Source organism: Haliaeetus leucocephalus, unplaced genomic scaffold (genome assembly GCF_000737465.1).
Source record: "Haliaeetus leucocephalus isolate CR32 unplaced genomic scaffold, Haliaeetus_leucocephalus-4.0 Scaffold173, whole genome shotgun sequence".
Lineage (NCBI taxonomy): Eukaryota > Metazoa > Chordata > Aves > Accipitriformes > Accipitridae > Haliaeetus > Haliaeetus leucocephalus.
The window spans coordinates 14,561,561-14,579,952 of record NW_010972609.1 but is presented as its reverse complement, the minus strand read 5'-3'; the positions used below and the strand labels follow the sequence as shown (position 1 = coordinate 14,579,952).

The 18,392-nt window shown below is 39.7% G+C and overlaps 1 protein-coding gene across 1 annotated transcript in view; it reads right to left on the bottom strand.

The window, feature by feature from the left end:
• Window positions 1-5,171: 5,171 nt before the first annotated feature.
• The window catches only part of PTPRJ (protein tyrosine phosphatase, receptor type, J), a 28,961-nt gene continuing 15,740 nt past the window's right edge, over window positions 5,172-18,392 (bottom strand). The window contains exons 8-22 of the mRNA XM_010563935.1: window positions 17,489-17,776; window positions 17,108-17,242; window positions 14,319-14,529; window positions 14,042-14,160; window positions 13,381-13,468; window positions 12,280-12,321; window positions 11,425-11,433; window positions 11,247-11,334; window positions 10,038-10,128; window positions 9,068-9,141; window positions 8,771-8,905; window positions 8,244-8,363; window positions 7,278-7,438; window positions 6,632-6,767; window positions 5,172-5,912 (exon numbers count right to left, since the gene is read on the bottom strand). Coding sequence (XP_010562237.1) covers window positions 5,754-5,912; window positions 6,632-6,767; window positions 7,278-7,438; window positions 8,244-8,363; window positions 8,771-8,905; window positions 9,068-9,141; window positions 10,038-10,128; window positions 11,247-11,334; window positions 11,425-11,433; window positions 12,280-12,321; window positions 13,381-13,468; window positions 14,042-14,160; window positions 14,319-14,529; window positions 17,108-17,242; window positions 17,489-17,776 — 1,856 coding nt within the window. The 3' untranslated portion in view covers window positions 5,172-5,753. The remainder of the gene's footprint in view (window positions 5,913-6,631; window positions 6,768-7,277; window positions 7,439-8,243; window positions 8,364-8,770; window positions 8,906-9,067; window positions 9,142-10,037; window positions 10,129-11,246; window positions 11,335-11,424; window positions 11,434-12,279; window positions 12,322-13,380; window positions 13,469-14,041; window positions 14,161-14,318; window positions 14,530-17,107; window positions 17,243-17,488; window positions 17,777-18,392) is intronic.

The following is an 18,392-nucleotide window of genomic DNA, read 5'->3' as shown; positions in this document are numbered from 1 at the left end:
GAAAAGCTTTCCCTGGAAAGAACGGTGGTATGATGTGCCATCTGGAGGCTTAAAGCAGAAATGAACACGCTGTATTTCCTTTCTGGAGACAGAGCAATCACACCTTTTAGGTAGCAGATACATACCTTAATCAGAGCTGACATTAGATCAGCCTGTTTTCCTTCTGATAGTACATTCCCAACACTGGAAGCACCATATCAGAAAACTGCCAGCATAAAAAAAAAGAAAAAAAAAAAAAAGCCCAGAAATCTCTTACAGAGGATAAATGTCTTCTTGCTCATCACTGCCCTGCACTGAAACACAGGCAGAGACATGGCAAGGTGCGTGGAGAGCGCTCTGTCCCTAGCACACTACAGCTCGTGTCCCCGGCAATCTTCTTGTAAGCACTATTAATACACTAGGGATGCCCACAAAGCACTAGCATTACATCCAGAACATCGTTCCAAAGAATCTTGCCTTTCCCCTAGTCACTTGGAAAGCTGGAAGTAAAAGGTGAGTTAAAGTAACTCGCTTTAGATCAAACTAGACTACTTTTGCTCAGTGAGAGGGGCTAATTTGCTAGCTTTGCTTCTGGCTGTTAGGAGATGATGTCTATTAATTTTAAATGAAACAATCCCAGGAAAAGCAACTTGAATGAATAAATGGGGTTCTGCTAAGTAACAGGGACAAAGAACAGGCCTGGATCCTGAATCTTTTTCTTCAAGTCTCTGAAATAGTCTGAGGGGCTCCCAGCTTCTCCTCCTTGTGAGGTGTACAAACAGCTCCTTCCCTCCTGCCAGCAAAGCAGGCAGGAAACAGCTCCTCGTGGTGCTTCCAAGTCAGGTTTTCTGCTTCGTTTGCTTCCTCCTGCCTCACAGGCAGGAGGCTGATATGGGCAGAGTTAGCCCAGCTGGAGAGGAGGGAGAATGGAATGAAGCACAACACTGGAGAGAGACACCATCTGGTATCAACTCTGTAAATGCTTCTGCAAAGTGTTGAAAATGGAACCATTTAAAGCCAGAGCTTTCAACAACATGTCTTATGTGAAGAGCTGAAAGGGACTCCCTGAAGCAGTGCCACAATAACTGGAAAAAGGAAGTACAGTACCTTCTCTGGTGGGTATGAGAAGTGGGAGAACACTGTACCTACCTACCTTGGAAGCAAGTAAACTGTTGATTTTTGCTTGCCCCTCATTCTGCCCCTGGACAAAAGTGATTGCATCTGCATTTTTTAATTACTCACATCACCCAGGAGCTGTTAAGACCTAGCATCTTTCCCATTGCTAAGGAGCTTTTTCTTTTTCCTTGAGAAAAGCAGAGTGTGCAAAGTTTTCAGGTGTTTTTCCCTTCCAAGCTCCCACTTAAGACCCTTTTCCGCAAGAGCATCCACATCTGTTCATCTCCAAACTCCATTTGCTGCCTGATAACACCCAGCCAGAAAGGGCATGCAAGGGCAGCAGTATTTCTGGCTACATCCCATTTATCAAGGAAAGAACAGGACAGAAACATTGTGTCCTCTCCTCTCTGACCTCCACCTTCTTAATCTCAAAGACAGTGAAACAAATACATTGCAAGATCAGGTATGGAATGGGATTTCCAGCTACACAGGTTCAGCTCTACCCACCTGAACAGACTAATGCTCCAAATGACAGCCAGAACAGTTGGCTTTACTTAAGTTCTAATATTTCAAACCTATGTGATTTAAGAAAAAAGAAGTGAGAAATTTTGCTCCGTAAAAGTCTCCCTGAGGCTGATTGCCCCTGGCAGTGGTGGTCACCTGCTGCAGGTCCTACACTGGGAGGTTTGTTGTCACAGCTTCTCTTCTGCAGCATGAGTCTCACCAAGAGCACTCGACAACCATCGTGTGGCTGGCACATGCTCCCACTGGAAGACGATGAGACAATCACGCTTTGCTCCTCCCATCTCACCATTTCAGAAAACGCAGCAGAGTCACCATGGAGGATCACAAGATTTTACAGTAAGTGTCAGCACCCCATGATGAACAGGAGAGCTGCTGAGTGTCAGTATCACCCTCCAGGCATGTGATCCTTCTTGGGAGTGGTTCAGATGGCAACCAGGAATGGAAACTAAGAATTTTAGAAGAAAGGGACTTAACTGAGGTAATTTTACATGCATCTACAGTCAGGTAACCTGTAATCAAGAAGCCAGCTGTAACATTACAAAGATATTTCTGCACCCCCTTCTATCATTGCTCCCTGACAACAGAACATCTCCTTCAAGGGGTAAAGTCGTCCTCAATCTTGTTTTCCTGGAAGTAAATGAGTCCTAGAAACACTGGTCCTCCCCCAAGGCTATTTCAGCGAGTGGAAATCTTTCGATTGACCTTGATGAAGGTATTGTTTCTTTAACTGGTACGAAGCTCTTCATTTAGGGAAACCACCAACTGCCGGGACACATTAGCACTGGGTCCTGGTCCTGCCAGGCAAGTCTCAACAACAGATTAACACCCTTGCAGGGAGCCCCAGTGACCATAATACACATCCTACTCAAGTGCCACCCTAGAGGATGGGAGCCCACTTTCCTTATCCACTATAAAGCCCTTCTAAATGAAATGGGTATTTTGGCAAATTAATTTTATTCAAAAGGAACCAAAAAGAAAACCCCAAGAGAGGAAAAACAAGACAGAAAGTGCTCTAGGATGATGCTTTTTAATTGTTATTTTTATACCTTTAAAAACAAATCAAACCATTAAAAACATTATAGACATGTGCTGAAATTTCCTGTACAACAGATATGAAAACAATAAAATTTGTACATCATTTCAAGATATTGAACAGTCACTTATTTGAAACACATCAACTTTTCCCTTCTTAAGCAGGCCCCAAATGGAAAAAAAAAAAAAAAAAGTAGAACAGAAATGCAGGAGACGTAACTGCCACACAGTGGAGCTTTCAGCCTGAAAAGCACATCGCTTTAGATAAGCAACAGTGAGAAAAAACACTGACCAAAGAGACAAATCTTGGCAATTATAAACACAGAGAACATCAGAAGGCAGGGAAAAAATATTTGCAGGAATTCAAGTCTTGACCAAGACAGATCCACAAGGTAGTAGAGCATTACCTGTAACCTCCCTCTTCCTGCAGAGATACCCTGTGAGGCATGCCCGACTTACTCACATCAACACTATGGCCAACTTTATGTTTACAACATTTTAAACCTTACCAACTTCTTCCACCTATACCTGGGATCCGCAGGTCATTTACTTCAAACGTCAGTCTCTTCTCACAATGAGTTGGTTTTGGGAAAACACAGTTGTATTAAAAATGGATACTCATTAGATGACACGAGAGAATTTGGCACCTGCTTCCAACATCAAAACAATGGGACAGATACGTTTGTCTTCTATAAGACTATCTGGGTGTTGGTTAGGCAGAAACACATACCATTCTAGCTAGTTTTCTGATGTTCTGCTGCAATATAATGCAAACACATGACCTAGCATAGAAGATTCATCTCCCTCTCTTCAGTGCTATACAAAACAAGGGCCTTCTGAAGCAAGAGAGAATTCACGACCCTAAGGCAGCAAGTTGTTGGGAGACCTGGAAAAATGCATACTGGCTCTGTGCTCTGCACAGATGTGCAGTAATTAAAAGAAGAAAAAAAAAAACCAAAAAACATGACTGTAAGGGGCAGACTTTCCTCCCTCCCAGCTCCTTTGGAATGGTTCTGTTTGGTCCAAGTGGTTTATCTTTGTTTGTCATCTGACAGCAGCTTAGGAAGAACACTGGGTGAGAGATCCACTATGTGGACTGCCAGTTTGGATGGAGTTGGGCAGGATCATTAACCTCGTGGGTTTTTTTTAAATTTATTTTTTTAAAAGTATTTCAGAGAAAGAGAGGAAAAAAAAAGATATTCAAGAACCCACAAGTGGCTGCTACAAAAAAAAAAAAAAAAACAAACCAAACCAAAAAAACCCACCCAAAGCTGAAGCACTCTGTGGTTTGTCCTCCAGTTTTGCTCACACACAGCACACCACAATTTCACACCAGGCTGTAAAAAATTCCTCTGGATATCTGTAAAGTTACAGTTGTGCACCAGGAATTCCTACATTTTCCTTCAGCTGACAGTGAACTCTGCAAGGTTGCCAGGTTCCACTGTAATGCCACATATACTCCTAGTATCTGTAGCTTTTTCTGACAACTCTGCTACAACAAACCAACCCCCCCCAAACAAAAAAAAAAGCAGCAGAATTCCAGGGACTCTGGTTATTAAACCTTCATAAGATTTTCACTGCTTTATAGCTATTCTATAGCATTATTCATAAACTTCATATTCGTCTGCAATGCAACCAGTGCAATGATCCGAAGACCAAAAGACACCCCCCACCCCCCCAGCTACTGTAGAAGTCCTTCATTGGTAATGCCTTCGTAAGTCTAACAGTTATGTACCAGCAAAATAAATCCAATCTAATCCTTGACTTGTAAAATCAGCAACTAGGGGTTTTCTGCTTGTTTGTTCTCTTTTTAAAAGAACCAGTTGAAACGACAGCAGCAGTATATTGCAAATAATTATAAAACAACTACTTTAGATCAATGAGATGTAGGCAGGTAAGATGTGTCTCAGTTTTGAATGGCTAAAAAAACCGAAAAATTGGTCTTTAGAGCAGAATTTTATGCAATTTGTTTTGGTAGAAACAATAAAGCCAGTCAATCTGTTTGGGAGTGCTTGGACACTTGGAACCTTAGTTTTGACATTTTCACAGATTTATATATTTGAGGAAAACCAACAATGATAAAAAGACACCAACCTGAGTAAAACTCTATTAGAATAGAGTGATCATTATTCAGTAAATCATATATTGCACCTTTAAATAAATCATTATAAATTGTATAAAAACAGGAGTATCAGCCAGGAACAGGGAGGAGCTATTCTGTCCTTCATACACACCCCCACACGCCCCCGCACACACATTCACATATTCACTTGCTCAGTTTTTTTCCTATAGTTAAAGCTCAGAGTGGCAGACCGCACTCCTTTTCCTCTAGCAGAGGCACCGAAACATTAAGGCAGGGGATATTTGTGGTGAAATGCAAAAACAAAGCTCACCTCCAAACTTCTGGACAGTCCTGCCAACAGTGCAACTACAGTTAAGTTTGACATAAGCCTTATTTAAAAATCTGTGTTCTCATTAAGAGTTTCAGTACAAAAATAGAATCTCTGCTGTTTTTTTTCTAGAGTAGCAACTAGAAAAGGCACAATTTCCAAGTATAAATGTCCATTTGAAGGAGCTGTTTGTACTCCTTTTCTTTAAATAAAAAGGAACACAGAAAAAAAAAAAACAATCACAGAGGCACATATCTATTAGCTAAGTAACCAGATACAGTAGATAAAATATGTTCCTGAAACTTATAATTAAATATATTAAAACAGCCCACAAGCCTGGTGCCTGTAAATGAAATCATATAAAGTTGTAATAAAAAGCTTGTGTTATTAATATTTAAATTCTAGTTCACCATTCATACTGCAAATGCTATTTCACCTATCAGTACTGTTAAATTCCCAAGAAAAAGCAAGATTCCTCTGTTAACTTTAAAGAGTTTTCCTTGGTTTTTTTTGTTTTGTTTCGTTTCTTTTTTTTTTTAAATACCAATTTGTGGCTCCTCTGCCAGCATTGTGTAGATCACATCTTCGAACATGGACAGAACTGGAGAAGCCAGACATGAGACACTGCACACGATCCCGGAAAACATGAGTAGAACATCTCCCTTTCCTATGCGCAGCTAACACCTCCTGAGACACTGTGCTCCTTCCAGGCTATGCGTGGTAGCCATTCGCCTTCCCAAAGCCTGGCCCAGGTGTGAAGTTTTCATAGATTGCCATTGCTGTCATGTTTTGGTAAATAAGATCGGTTTTCTTGTCTTTCTGGGATCTAATAATATCCATAACACACTGGTTTAGGAAGACATACTGGTCCTGATGGGAGAAAAAGAGAGGGTAATACATTTCTAGAAAATACCAGATTTTGGAATTAATTCTGCTCCTGAATATAGGCTTTGGATGCACTGCACTGAATGTTATCAGAGTATTTTTTAGAAGTTGTATGTATAGTTCATAGAAAATAGGGCTGGAAAGAACCTCATGATGTCATCTGATCAACCCCTTGTAAAAAACCAGGATCAAATTTACTGTCATACCTAACACCCTCTTAAAAGACTTTCACGATGGAGATTTTACAGCCTTCTTCAAATCAGCTTAAGTTAATCCACACAAATTTTGGATCAAAGTGATAATTTCAGCAGGAACATGTATGTTCCTGTAGAACACCAAAGAAAAGATGCACACCGAGACCACTTGACTCAAGACAATTCTGGCTCATAGCTATAAGGACAAAACTCACACGGGTAAAACAAGCTGCAATAAAAACTTTTCCAGATTTTGATTCTTTCCAGCTGCAAATGTCAGTCCTACAAAGTACTCTGCAAAGAGATTGATTGGACATACTACGGTCCCTGGCTGCAACTACTATTGTGGGAAGAGATGAGGCAGGAAGAAGGGAAGTTAAATAAAGGCAATTTCAGATTGCTCCTTAAGTATCTTATCTTCCTGTAATTCTGAGCTACATCTTGAGTCCACCCTTCCTGGATTATTACACACATTTGAAAAACATGCTGCTGGATGAAAGACAGCCTTACCTCAGTTTGCACCATTAAAGGTCGGTGCATGCGAAGATCATACACCACTCCGTATACATCCACAGTATTCTCCATTTCAATCTGCTGAATCAGGCGGTCAATGGCAATGAACGTCCCTGTCCTCCCAACACCAGCACTGCAATGACATGGGGAAGCTATTTACTGCTTTCTCTCAACCACCTGCTCACTCACCAGTGGCCTGATGAAAAGCCAGTGAAGCTAGTAAGATGCTTTCTATTCTTTCAGTGGCATAGGTATTAAAAGCCTCTGCAGCCCAGACAGGTGGTTCTTACCAAGAGGGAGGGAGGACGTGCTTCTAGGCTTCCCAGCCTTGAAGGTGCACAAGATTACATATAAAAGCACTTGAAAAGGCAACTTTTTCAGCTAAGTTTGCCAGGCTAGGAGAGACTGTCTATTCTAATGAAATTTTGTATCACATACTTTGCTACCTACATAGCATTGCTACCTTTCTGAATCAGGGGGCAAAGGTTTTAATTTGGCAGGGTGAATAGCCCCTGTCCTTAAGCAAAGAAACTTTTTTCTTTCCTTTTTTTTGTTCTTGTTTTTTTAAATCACATTGAAAAAGAATTGTTCTTAAAAAAGCCGTAAGATAAAAGTGTGTCTAACACAAACACGTTCTTCCTACCTGCAGTGCACCAGAGTAGGAGAGTCGATTGGATTTTGACTGCTGTACTCATGAACAAGGTGTCTAAAGTTGATGAGAAGATCTGTTGTCTCCGGCACTCCATGATCTGGCCAGGAGGTGAAGTGGAACTGGCGCACCGTGTGGCTCTCTGGTGTGTCGGACTAGAAGAATACACATGAAAAAAAAAAAAACCCCCAAAATAAAAAAACCCAAACAAAACACAAAAACCGGCTTCAGAGGAGCAACAGTAGGGCTTCCTGCTGTGGGTACTGGGCAAAGCTCAGCTTCATTAAAGATGCCTGTTACAAAGCGTGCAGTAATTTGACCAATGATATTTCAATTTCCCTCTTCCTTCTGCTCTGGTAGAGAATACTTTGAAATAATTTCCATTTACTTTTCACTTTACTCCAAGATCATCTCTGCTGCATTACATTTGCTGACAGAGATGGGGCTGTTTGGTCTACCAGGTATCACAAGTACCTGCACAAGCACAAGTTTTGGTGCAAGTCTCAGGGAAACATGAGCTGCAGGATCGCTGACGGGGCAATCAGTAATTCCCATTGGCAGGCTGGATTTTGCTGGCAGATCTCTTTCTGCCACAGGGAGGGTCTTACTGACAACTCATTCCCACCTCTGGCTACGTTACTAAAACACTGTTGTGAGAAGCCAGAGCATATGAACAAATGCATACACATAAATATCGCAGGAATCTTCTTGTCAGTAAGTAGCGTGAAAGATTTTAAATCGCGCTTTTAGCAGAAAGCAGACCAATACATTCAAAGCCTCAAATTAAAATAAACCACTCTTATCCTTTTCCCTCAGATAACTTTGAATTTGATTAAGTTTTAGTGAAATTATTATATTCTGTCACTCCAGTGTTTCTTGACATGTGAAGTCACAGTGATGTGATAAACCACTTCTACAGATATTTATACACTAACAACTAACAACCGAGGGGGTACGCACCTTTTCTACAGTGAAGTCCCTTATTGTCCATTCTGGAAGGACAATCTCTGACACCATTGTCACAATAATGTCACCATAGCTCTTGGATTGTTTGTCTGGCCAGTATTGCTCACATTTTGTCTAAGAAGAGAGTTACAAGGTTAGACACACAGCAATGAAGCAACTGACTGTTAGTTTTAAATAACACACCACCTGACGCAGGGCTAGAAAACACGTCACCCTTCCCAATGGCCTAACCCAGGGCAGGAGAAGCTCTACCAAGATCATTCTTTAGGGAGAAGAACCCACCCTTAAAGATAGCAATACCACAACCCTCCTGAGACAAGCTATTCTGGTAGTCAGCAGATATAAAAATGGGAAAAAGCTTAAAAAAAAATAATTTGGCTTATTTAATTCAGAAAACAGTCTTCCAGTAAGTGGATGGCTGTTAAAAGAAAGTGGTCAGTCTCCAACCTACTAGGGCAACAACAAAATTAGAAGAGATCCAACCATCTTCAAGAGATAGTTCAGTTTTAATAAAAACATACCCGGGCTTGTTCAACACATTTTGTCAACATAACAATAGAGTAGATATTCTTCTCCCAAATCATGCGCCAGAAGTCTTCTATAGTATTGGGTAAAGGACCCTGTGCAGCAATAAATGCCTTCTTTGAGTTATAGCCCTAAGAAGGTAAAAAAATAAAGAGAAGAAAAAAAAATAAATATCACACACACATGTGCATCAATGAGACAGAAAAAGCCCATTTTGAACATCATTATGAGCTGTTAAGCCTACATCATAAAAATACACATTATATTTCATTTCAACTAATGAAGCAACTTACAGGCATATAGTTTGCATTAATATAATCATCAGTTGCAGAGCTTTGATCTGAAAGTTTAACACGAGAAATATCATCTGCAGAAAGAAAAAAAGAAAAGAAAATTATGCATTTTAGAACCAGAACCTTTCAGCAAAATACTGCTTATCTAATGCATGGTTTCTGAATGAAAGGTGTTTTAGAACAATGTGCATTTTAGGAATAAGAATATAACTTTAGGAATCATAAATAGCAGTAGTTTAGAATTTTTATAATGAAAGCCTTCAGAAAAATGAGTAGCCAGGATAAAGATTCAGAATATTCAACACAGGTTTTTTGGGTTTGTTTTGGGTTTTTTTCCTCTTTTTTTAAAACTTGGTTTGGCTTTGCATATCTGTATATTTTTAAGCCAACACAAAACTATGATTTTCATTACTGGAGAAAAATAGGTAATTTGTCTCCAGCTGCCATTGCAGCTAATGTTTTTCCTCCAAAGCACCCCCAAGTACCTGTCACTGTTCGCCTTCCAATTCCCTCTTACACTCTGCTATGTTGGGATGCCCACAGACAACTTGGCAGGGCTTCAGGTCTCAGTTCATCTGCAAAGCTGGCCAGCAAGGTCTTAATATTTCTCATCGCTCTGCACATCTATCTGTCTGTAGTCAACTGTTAACCTCTTGCTTTTTCAGTCTAGACTGCAAATTTCTCACAAATGGAAAACTAAAATTATTTAATTAAGGGTAAAGTTCTTTAAGGAGCTTTCTTGAGGGAAATTTTGGGAACTTTAGGGAACATTCTTGAGGGAAAGCTCTTTAGGTTTGCTTATACAGTGATTTTGGGAAAGCAGCAGCCCAAATTCATTCATTTGGAAATTGACAACATTAATCCCTCTTTGAAACCTCTGGGTACTATTAAAGCCAAATTAGCCAAACCCAAGGTTTTTCACCTAAAATCTCAACCAGTAGAAGATGCAAAACCAAAGAGAGTAACTCACATGGTAAGACGTTGTTGTATCTATTTTTTCCCCTGTTCTCAGCAAGTTCAGCAGCAAATTTGGGCTGATGAACACCAGCAGACTTGAGTTCCTACAATGAAAGGATTCATTAGCATCTGGTCCTGGTTTAGGAATCATACAGAAACACATGACTGAAACAAACAATACTCCACTCTTGGACTTTGCTGTAAAAGTAAGCATGTCAAACTGGGATAAAAGATGATAGAAATCATCTTTTACAGAGTGGGAGGGTGACAGTGGCAAACCTGATAGAGAAGGGATTAATATAGCTTGTAAGAATAGTTGCGTGTTTAAAACCCAGAGATGGACTTTAAAAGCCCAGAAACAGTTTTGCAGAAATATGTGACACTGACATCAACGGTGCACCCGTTCTGACCCCAAGGCAGTGAACTACTTGGCATAAGCTTTGCAGACATTTCAGGGAGAAAGGGAGCAAACACATCATGAAAAGACTGAAGGAAGCAAAATCTGAGAGGCAGGCAAGGTGGAGCACTAGCCTGCAAAGTACAATCAAAGGGAGAGAATTTGATCTGGAAAGAAGAAAGTCAATTAACAGCTTCAAGGAGATGAAAAAAAACCCAGATTCTTTAACAGCAGACATGACAAGACAGAATCCTTACTGACACTTGATTCCTGTCTTTTGTACCTTATAACAATTGAGCTTTAGTACATTTCATAGAAAAACATTTATGGTCACTAAGCAAATGATAATTGCCATTTTTCTGACTGCTCCTTTGAGCTATTCACAGGTGCGGTTTGCAAATCGCACCTATGCACTGAGGTAGTCAGTGATATTAGCGAGAGACCTGTCTTGCTGTGTAGAAAAACAAAAAACAGATAAAAAACCCAAAGTGCAGAGAAGTTAAAGAGCTTTCCCTAGGCTAACTCTGTAGTGCGACTAGGGAAGGGACTCAGGAGATCCTGTCTCTGGTGAGAGCTCTGATCAGCAGGCCATGCTATAAGCTCACAGGTAGAGATAATAGTTCAGGATATGAAGTATTTATCATGCGCTTCAACTAAATTTGAAGCTGAATCAGGGAAGGGAAGGCTACACATGAGGCTTAATAATCTCTGTAATAAAGGTCCCTTCTCTTCCCCTTCAGTAAGCCTCCCGTATGCTCCATAGGAAAGCTAATTTGCCTTTCCAAAAATATTTATCATGAAGCTCTCTCCACTGAAGGCACATACCTCATACTCTTCAGCAAAACCACAGTTGGAGTCAGCTTGCTGCTTCTTAAAGTAGGACTCAAAGTTCTCTACCTTAATCATTTTTGATCTAAAATGAGAAAAGCCATGTATTGGTAACTAGTATTAGGTAAATAAACCATGAATTCAGTTCATGTGTTAGAAAGTATGCTTTACTTACTTCTTGATTCTTCAGGGGAGGGTGGGGGGGAAGAAAAAGAGGTTGATTAGACACATGCAGCTGTATTTTTCACTATGTGAATCTAAGAATGAAAGCATGACTGTTAGTAGCAGCCACAAAACTGCATTTTACAGGGGACAGGATATCAAGCATAGTATTTAACTGATCTGTTAAACCAAGGAGAGATTAGTGCATCCTTCAGGAGAAGAATATCACAGAAGGTGGCAGTCAGCTGCTTCTGTACTGCCATCACTTTGGCCCCATTCCCTGATGTATTTTACGTCAACTATCAAAGTCTACACAGGTGGGACTTCATGGAATGCTCCAGCCATGCCTTTCCATCAGCACAAGAACTGGTGCAAGAACCAATACTGTGATTCAACTGCACTGCCTGTGACTTCCAATATATTGTGGTTACCCTCCCATGGCCAGATTTTACAATCCCAACATTATCCAAATTAATGGCTCGGCGCAAAGTAGTCATAAAGCAAAGGAAAATTCAGGCCACAGTGCAGAATTTTGCCTATGTGCACTTTATCAACAATTTGGGTTGTCTCCTCAATGTGCGCAGAAGCCTGCATTTCATTCAAACATCCTGTTTTTCAAAACTACATGGACCATTTGTGTGTCTAATAGCGATTCATGAAGCAAGCACTCCAATCCCTGTGGCAGCTCTAAAAGTCTCGATCAATGTGATTACTTTTAGTCTGCAGGCTGGAGTCTTTAAATTCCATGACGAATTAATACTGCAAAATTCTACACAAACTGTACAGAAAACAAGTATCAGGATTCAGAGTAAGTTCTGCAAATATCACTTAAGCCCAGAAAACAATGTGTGAAAGGATATGGACTTACTTAATTGGAGAAAAGGACACTTCAGTATTTCTTTTATCTTTCCTATAAGGCGAAAGAAAACAACACAATAGGTTCACAGTAGAATTTAATGGAATGCATATCAGATTTCTGACAACAGCTATTTCCTGTGCCTGTTCAGAACAATTTCTTTTAAAGCATCTTATTCTGTGAAAAAAAACAACCTCCTGAGGCAAACCTTACACCTGGAGTAAGAATAAAATACTTCATCCTTCATTCAGTGATGCTGTGCAACGGGACTGTTTCTTTCTGTTGGAACCACAGTATAATGCCTGAACACAAAGCACAAAGTCTGGTGGAAGAAGTACATCTGAGGGATCTGCATCGCTAGGTAACAGGAGAACTGCTACTAATCCCAGAATCCCTATAGTAAGTGTTCAACAGTGATGTGTCAGTGGTACTGAAAGTGGTAGTTAAATGAAAATAAGCATTCCTAGCTTTAAAGGAAGCTCTTCTCATTATTGTCCACAGCTATCAGACATGCTTGTAAAACCAACAGCAGTTAATCAAAGAAACTAAGAAAACTGGACTAAGGGCCCTACAGCTAACTCTTTGCATGACCAGAAACAGGACAAAGCCTTTGTGAACTCTTAAGTCCCATATTATTTGGAAAAGATTGGAAACTGAGAGACCAGCTCAAACCCTAGGCAACTCATCAACTTCTGGAAGCTCCAGAATGGAAGTTTCATGTGACAGGCCATCAAGCAATTAAACAGCACGATTAATGGATAATTTAAAATAAAACCATCTAAGATACAATTACATATGTCTTTTAGCACAATAATTTGTGTTGCTTGCTCACTTCTGACTGAATTACTTTATCAGCATGCATGGATTCAGAAGAGCTAAACAAAACAAATCTTAACTTATTAGTCTGTAACTATGGAGTTGAACAAAGTCATTTAACTAGTTTGATACATTATCTCTAATCTGTAACATACAAACAAGATTTTTAATAGAATGTATTTTAAAGCATCGTGACAGAAATGTATAAAACAGAAAGAGGCCTTTTTAGTAGAAAGATACAGAAGTGAAATACTGGTGTTCCTCATCACAACAAATACAATGATGAACATACATTACCTTCTCTTTCTCCAGAATATGAAACCCCCTATAGTGACTACAGCCAATATAGCTAAAAGGCATCCAATAACGGCTCCAGCAATAACACCTGATAAAAGAGAACACATATTACTCATTACTGATTTACTTCTTTGGTAATGATCTAACTCGATCAATGTGCTAAAAGAGAACCTCGCAAGTGACAGAGCACACTTCGCTCTACTAAACTTCTTTTCTTTACTGGGTCCTTTGGCAGCACCAGTATTGAAAGCGCATTAAGAATAATAAATCAAAGATGATAAATAAACAAAAAATTGGCATCAAAGGACCAGTATTTGCATTCCAATACACCTGCTTCCAACTTACCAGAACTGTTAGAACATCAGCTGCTTTTTGCCACTTGTTTCTGTTCCAAAGTCTTGCTGTGCCATCCAATCCCTTTTAGCATGCCATGAGTAGCACAGCTTTTGGTTACTTCCACAGTGGAAGTCATACATGGAAAAAGGTCACCCACAGAACTAGCGAGGTATAAATTTACAGAGCAGTGCAAAGCTAGAAAGAAACAGTCCATCACAGAGAAACCAATGTGCGTTTTGCTGTTATGAAATTTGCCATAATTAAGGAATCTCTGCACACTGCGTATGTGCCAAGCCGCTAGTTCTATACTTGACATTAACTATACCTGGATCCTGGGGTAGCAAAACCGCCTCAGAACAGGGTGAAAATGATACATAACTATCTTCTTCCGCAATGATGTTGCCCATAGTAAAGGTTATATTAGTGAAACCTGCAACACTTGCCCTGTTGATAAGGGAGAAGAAAAAAAAACCAAAACAACAAACCACAGGTACATTACATGGTTTTAACAGCCTTAAGCAAGATCTGTAATCTTTTCATTAGATGATCTTTTAGATTCCAACTGCAGCAAAATTAACCAAACAGTGGTTTGAAATAAATACCTGTATGAATGAAGTGGAATCAATGGTCCGTTTTCGTAGCCATACATTGTGTTTCCCTTGCCAACATTAACGACATTTGTACCATTCTGAGAATGGAAAGAAGGTGATTTTGCCTGCTCTGTATCTATGACATATGTTACATAGGTGACTGTCATCTTCTTCTTGAAATCTTTGTATGTGTTCTTCAATTTAGACTTCAAAGACCCACAACCTTCAGGAAAAAACAAGGATATATGTGGAATATATCATCCACTGATTTTGTATCAATTGGCACAGTGGCTGAGATGGTCACATTAACCACAGTTATTACTCCATAAATACTGCTTGAAATGAAAAGCTGAGTGCAACAGACAATCTCAGAAGTCTCTTGTACTGCAATGCAATCTACTGAACTACCTCCCTGCTCCCCAGTTGTACTTGGTTTAATCTCCTTTTGGTTTTACTTCTACCACGTATAGTGGAGCTTCTCTGTAAAGGTACATTAGTGGTGGATTCTGGTGTCCTCGTGGACAGCCTTCACTAGACAAGTCAGTCATAACCATATGTACTCTATCAATTATCATATGTAAAGAGTGCAAACAGTGTAGAAAAAGTCAGCTGGTATTTGGTAACGTTGTGCCACCCGAACAGCATCAAGCCTCATTCAGGGTGACACCAAACTCGTCCTGAACTATACTTCCTTGCTGTGTCTTACACGAAGTCTCACACCGAAACCCTAAGAGATGAAAGAGTTAATTTCTGCCTTTTCTTGACATAGACAAGCATTGGACAAAACAGTGATCAGAACAGTTTCTCTTCCAGAAGACTGAGAAAAAGAGGCTACTGCAGTCAAACAGTGACTAACAGGACACCATCTGCAGAACAGCATCACTTCACAGTGTCTGTTGTTAGAAGATGAACCTCAGAAACCTGAGGCAGCTTATACAGTTGAGGCATATCTGACCTAAGAGGTAACAAACAAGCTCAAATTACCAGTTGTCCAACAACTCAAGAAGTGAGCAAACTGACATAAATATTCAAAGTGCTGCAGGAGGAGGAAGAATCTTGCTCATTTGACTGAAGTTTGTATACATTGCTCTCTACTGACTGCCTTTACAAAGCTAAAAGCTCCTTATAAAAGCAAATATAGTATTGAATTCACCTTTAAAAAGGAGAAGCCTTGCAGGAACTCTGAAAAGTGGAAAAGCTCTAGTAAGTTTTCTACAGTTGTGTAGACAAGGTTTGATCAGCCACCAACAGCAAAGCTCTCATCAACTGTAACTGTGCAGGAACAGGGTGCAAGACAGCTCTTCTAAACCACTAGTTTGGTTACATTAAAAGCAGCTGAGGTCGCAATTAACTCAGTTGCCTAGAAACAGGCGTTCAGTACTATCTGAGATACATTATATGTCCTGTCTGGTCCCTAGTTTCCATTCCAAAAGGATGGACATCCCAGGTTATATCTGCAGCTCTTTGTGGATCTCTTGGGTATCACCCTAGGAGATCTCAAACAGCCGTAGACACCATAGCTTACACTATTCAATAAAGTCCCCTGTCTATCCTAAAGGTAACGATGTCTGTTTTAAGACAGAAAACCACATTTCAAGCATTTTAATGCTATTTCAACACTATAAAGCTGACGTAATGCTTGCCTGTACTGATGGTTTTTTGTTCCTATCGAAGCACTCAGACTATATTATAAATACAGGCAATCTTCCTTCCTTATTTCTCTCAATCACATCTTGAAACTCCTCTTCCTTGAATACCTTGCAATCAAACCCACACTGAAGAACACACTGAATTTCATCAAGACTAAACAGGACTTGCTGAAGGTACAAGCAGAGCTGTTGCTGCATGCAAGAGATTGACATTCAAATCAGCAACTCTGGGGCAGCTACGTAGATGTGAAAAATAGGAATTTTCTGCACTGGTGTACTACATATCCATATACGTAGGCATTTCTTGGACATATGTTGTATGGAAAACCACAGAAGAAAGATCTACAGTCAAAATGCTGCAAGATGAATTTCCAGTGTTAAGACAAAGGATAAGCATGAGTGTCAAATCTCACATGGGGAAAACTATCTCCATCAGCTGCTTTATTCCTCCAGCGCACTGGCAGAAATTAAAAGTTGTTCGACTAGAACCTACACTGCGAAGGTAAGTTCCTTAATTTTATGATTTATCACTAGACATCCACCAATTAAAGACATTTCTCTGTTTTGATGCTTTAAAGAGGTGAGTTTGATAGACTACCCTCTAGCTTTCCATGGCGTTCAACCTCCCTTGGCATGTAATGCTGACAATGCTTTTCAAGCCTTCCACCTGCATGCCATCTCGCTCAGTTAATAAAGTGCTTGAAGTAAAATCAGAAGGAAAGCTCTCTTCCTTTAAGATCTCACTGCAGGTATCTTCCAGCTGAAGAAGGGAGTGGGGAAACATCCCACATTCCAAAGTTACTTATATTAGTAACTCTGAAAATTATTCTGTGGGAGAAAAAAAGGATACTACACAATCTTGTGGCAGAAACCAGTGGCAAATTAAGATGACAACAGCACAGTGGCAATATGTAGGAGACTTATACAAGGATAAGTCAGGCTGGAAAAGGCTGAGTGAAAACAGTGGCCTTCTGAAAACAAGGAGGGATCTGACTTCAAGCAAGTGAGGCATTTGCTTCGTGATTTTTGAAAGGTGATTGAAAATACCGAGTCAGCTTTTTCTCTATCCATTTAACACCTATTTAGAGTTTAAAACATAATGTTGTTTGATAAATTGTTTCACACAGCTACAAGATAATATCAACATCTTACCTTGTTCTTCTGTTATGATCATTACTGCATAGGCTTTTAATGGTCCATTCACTGACTCAAAATCAGAGAATTCCACAGACAATGAGCTGTGACTGACCTCCTTGACTAAAGGAGCTTTGCTTGGAGCAGGTGGGTCTATAAACAGAAATATTTTTTAGTACTGATAAAGAAAAGTTTTCCAAACAAGGAAACGCTGTAATACTGATGCTGTTCATGTAATGCATATTTATTGTGTGTCACATTAGGCTTTGCATGAATGTAGTGTTTTATTCATAATCTGTAGGCTGATAATGTACTGCATATCAAGTTTGGTATTCTGCAATCACGAAGTTAATATTTTGGTCCTATGAATATCTTTCATTCTCAAATCTTAAAGCTTACCAGTAATGCTTGTATTACACATTTTCTGCACTGAAGGGCTTTCAGAACTATTTGAAAGAGTTGCAATAGTAACAGTATAGGTGCTGAAATAGTCTAAAGATGCTGTTCTGAAGGTTTCCTCTGAGCCTTCCCTCGTGCAGGATGGAGTCCGTTCTTCTTTTGCCCATGTACCATTAAATATTTTAATTCTGAAGCCAGAATTGTTACCAGAAGGGCATTCCCATTTCAGCATTAGAGAAGACTGCTTGGCCACTGGTTCACACTGAAATGAATTCACTAAGGCAGGAACTGAAAAAAAAAAAAAAAAAAAAAAAATAAAAGAGGAGGGAGAAATCAAGTATTCAAGTATTGCAGTAAATAGAAAAAGCTGTCTATTCGCAAGTTCTGTGTATAAACATTTTAAAAGTGGAAAAGAACCCTGAAGTTTTACAAAAGATGAAGCTACTGCCTACAGGGACTTGCTACCCTATAAGGAAGAGAAGTATTTAGCACACGAAGTACACAGACCTCTTCTGTGCTCTCTAACTCCTCTGCAGACAGGTTTATCAAGAAAATTTAGGTTGAGTATCTGTCAAGTCAGCTAAGTTTTCAAAATACTGTTCAACCACTGAACGTACTACTCTAAGAACATTTTTAGAGTAGTATGTAGATTGATGCTAACTCCCTGTATAATTACATAAAACTCTTAGTGGCCAAGAAATAAGAAAACAAATATAAGCTCTGTGCGTTAAGAGCACAGCAGTAGTCATCCTTAAGAGCAGCAACTACAGCATGTCAGTTTGTATGAGTGTCCTATAGGACACAATATAAAAATCGCAACCTTATGACCAGATATAAAAAGATATTTACGAAGTTGATGTAGCAGTAACACTGAGAAGAAAGGTCCCTCTAAACTAAACATCTT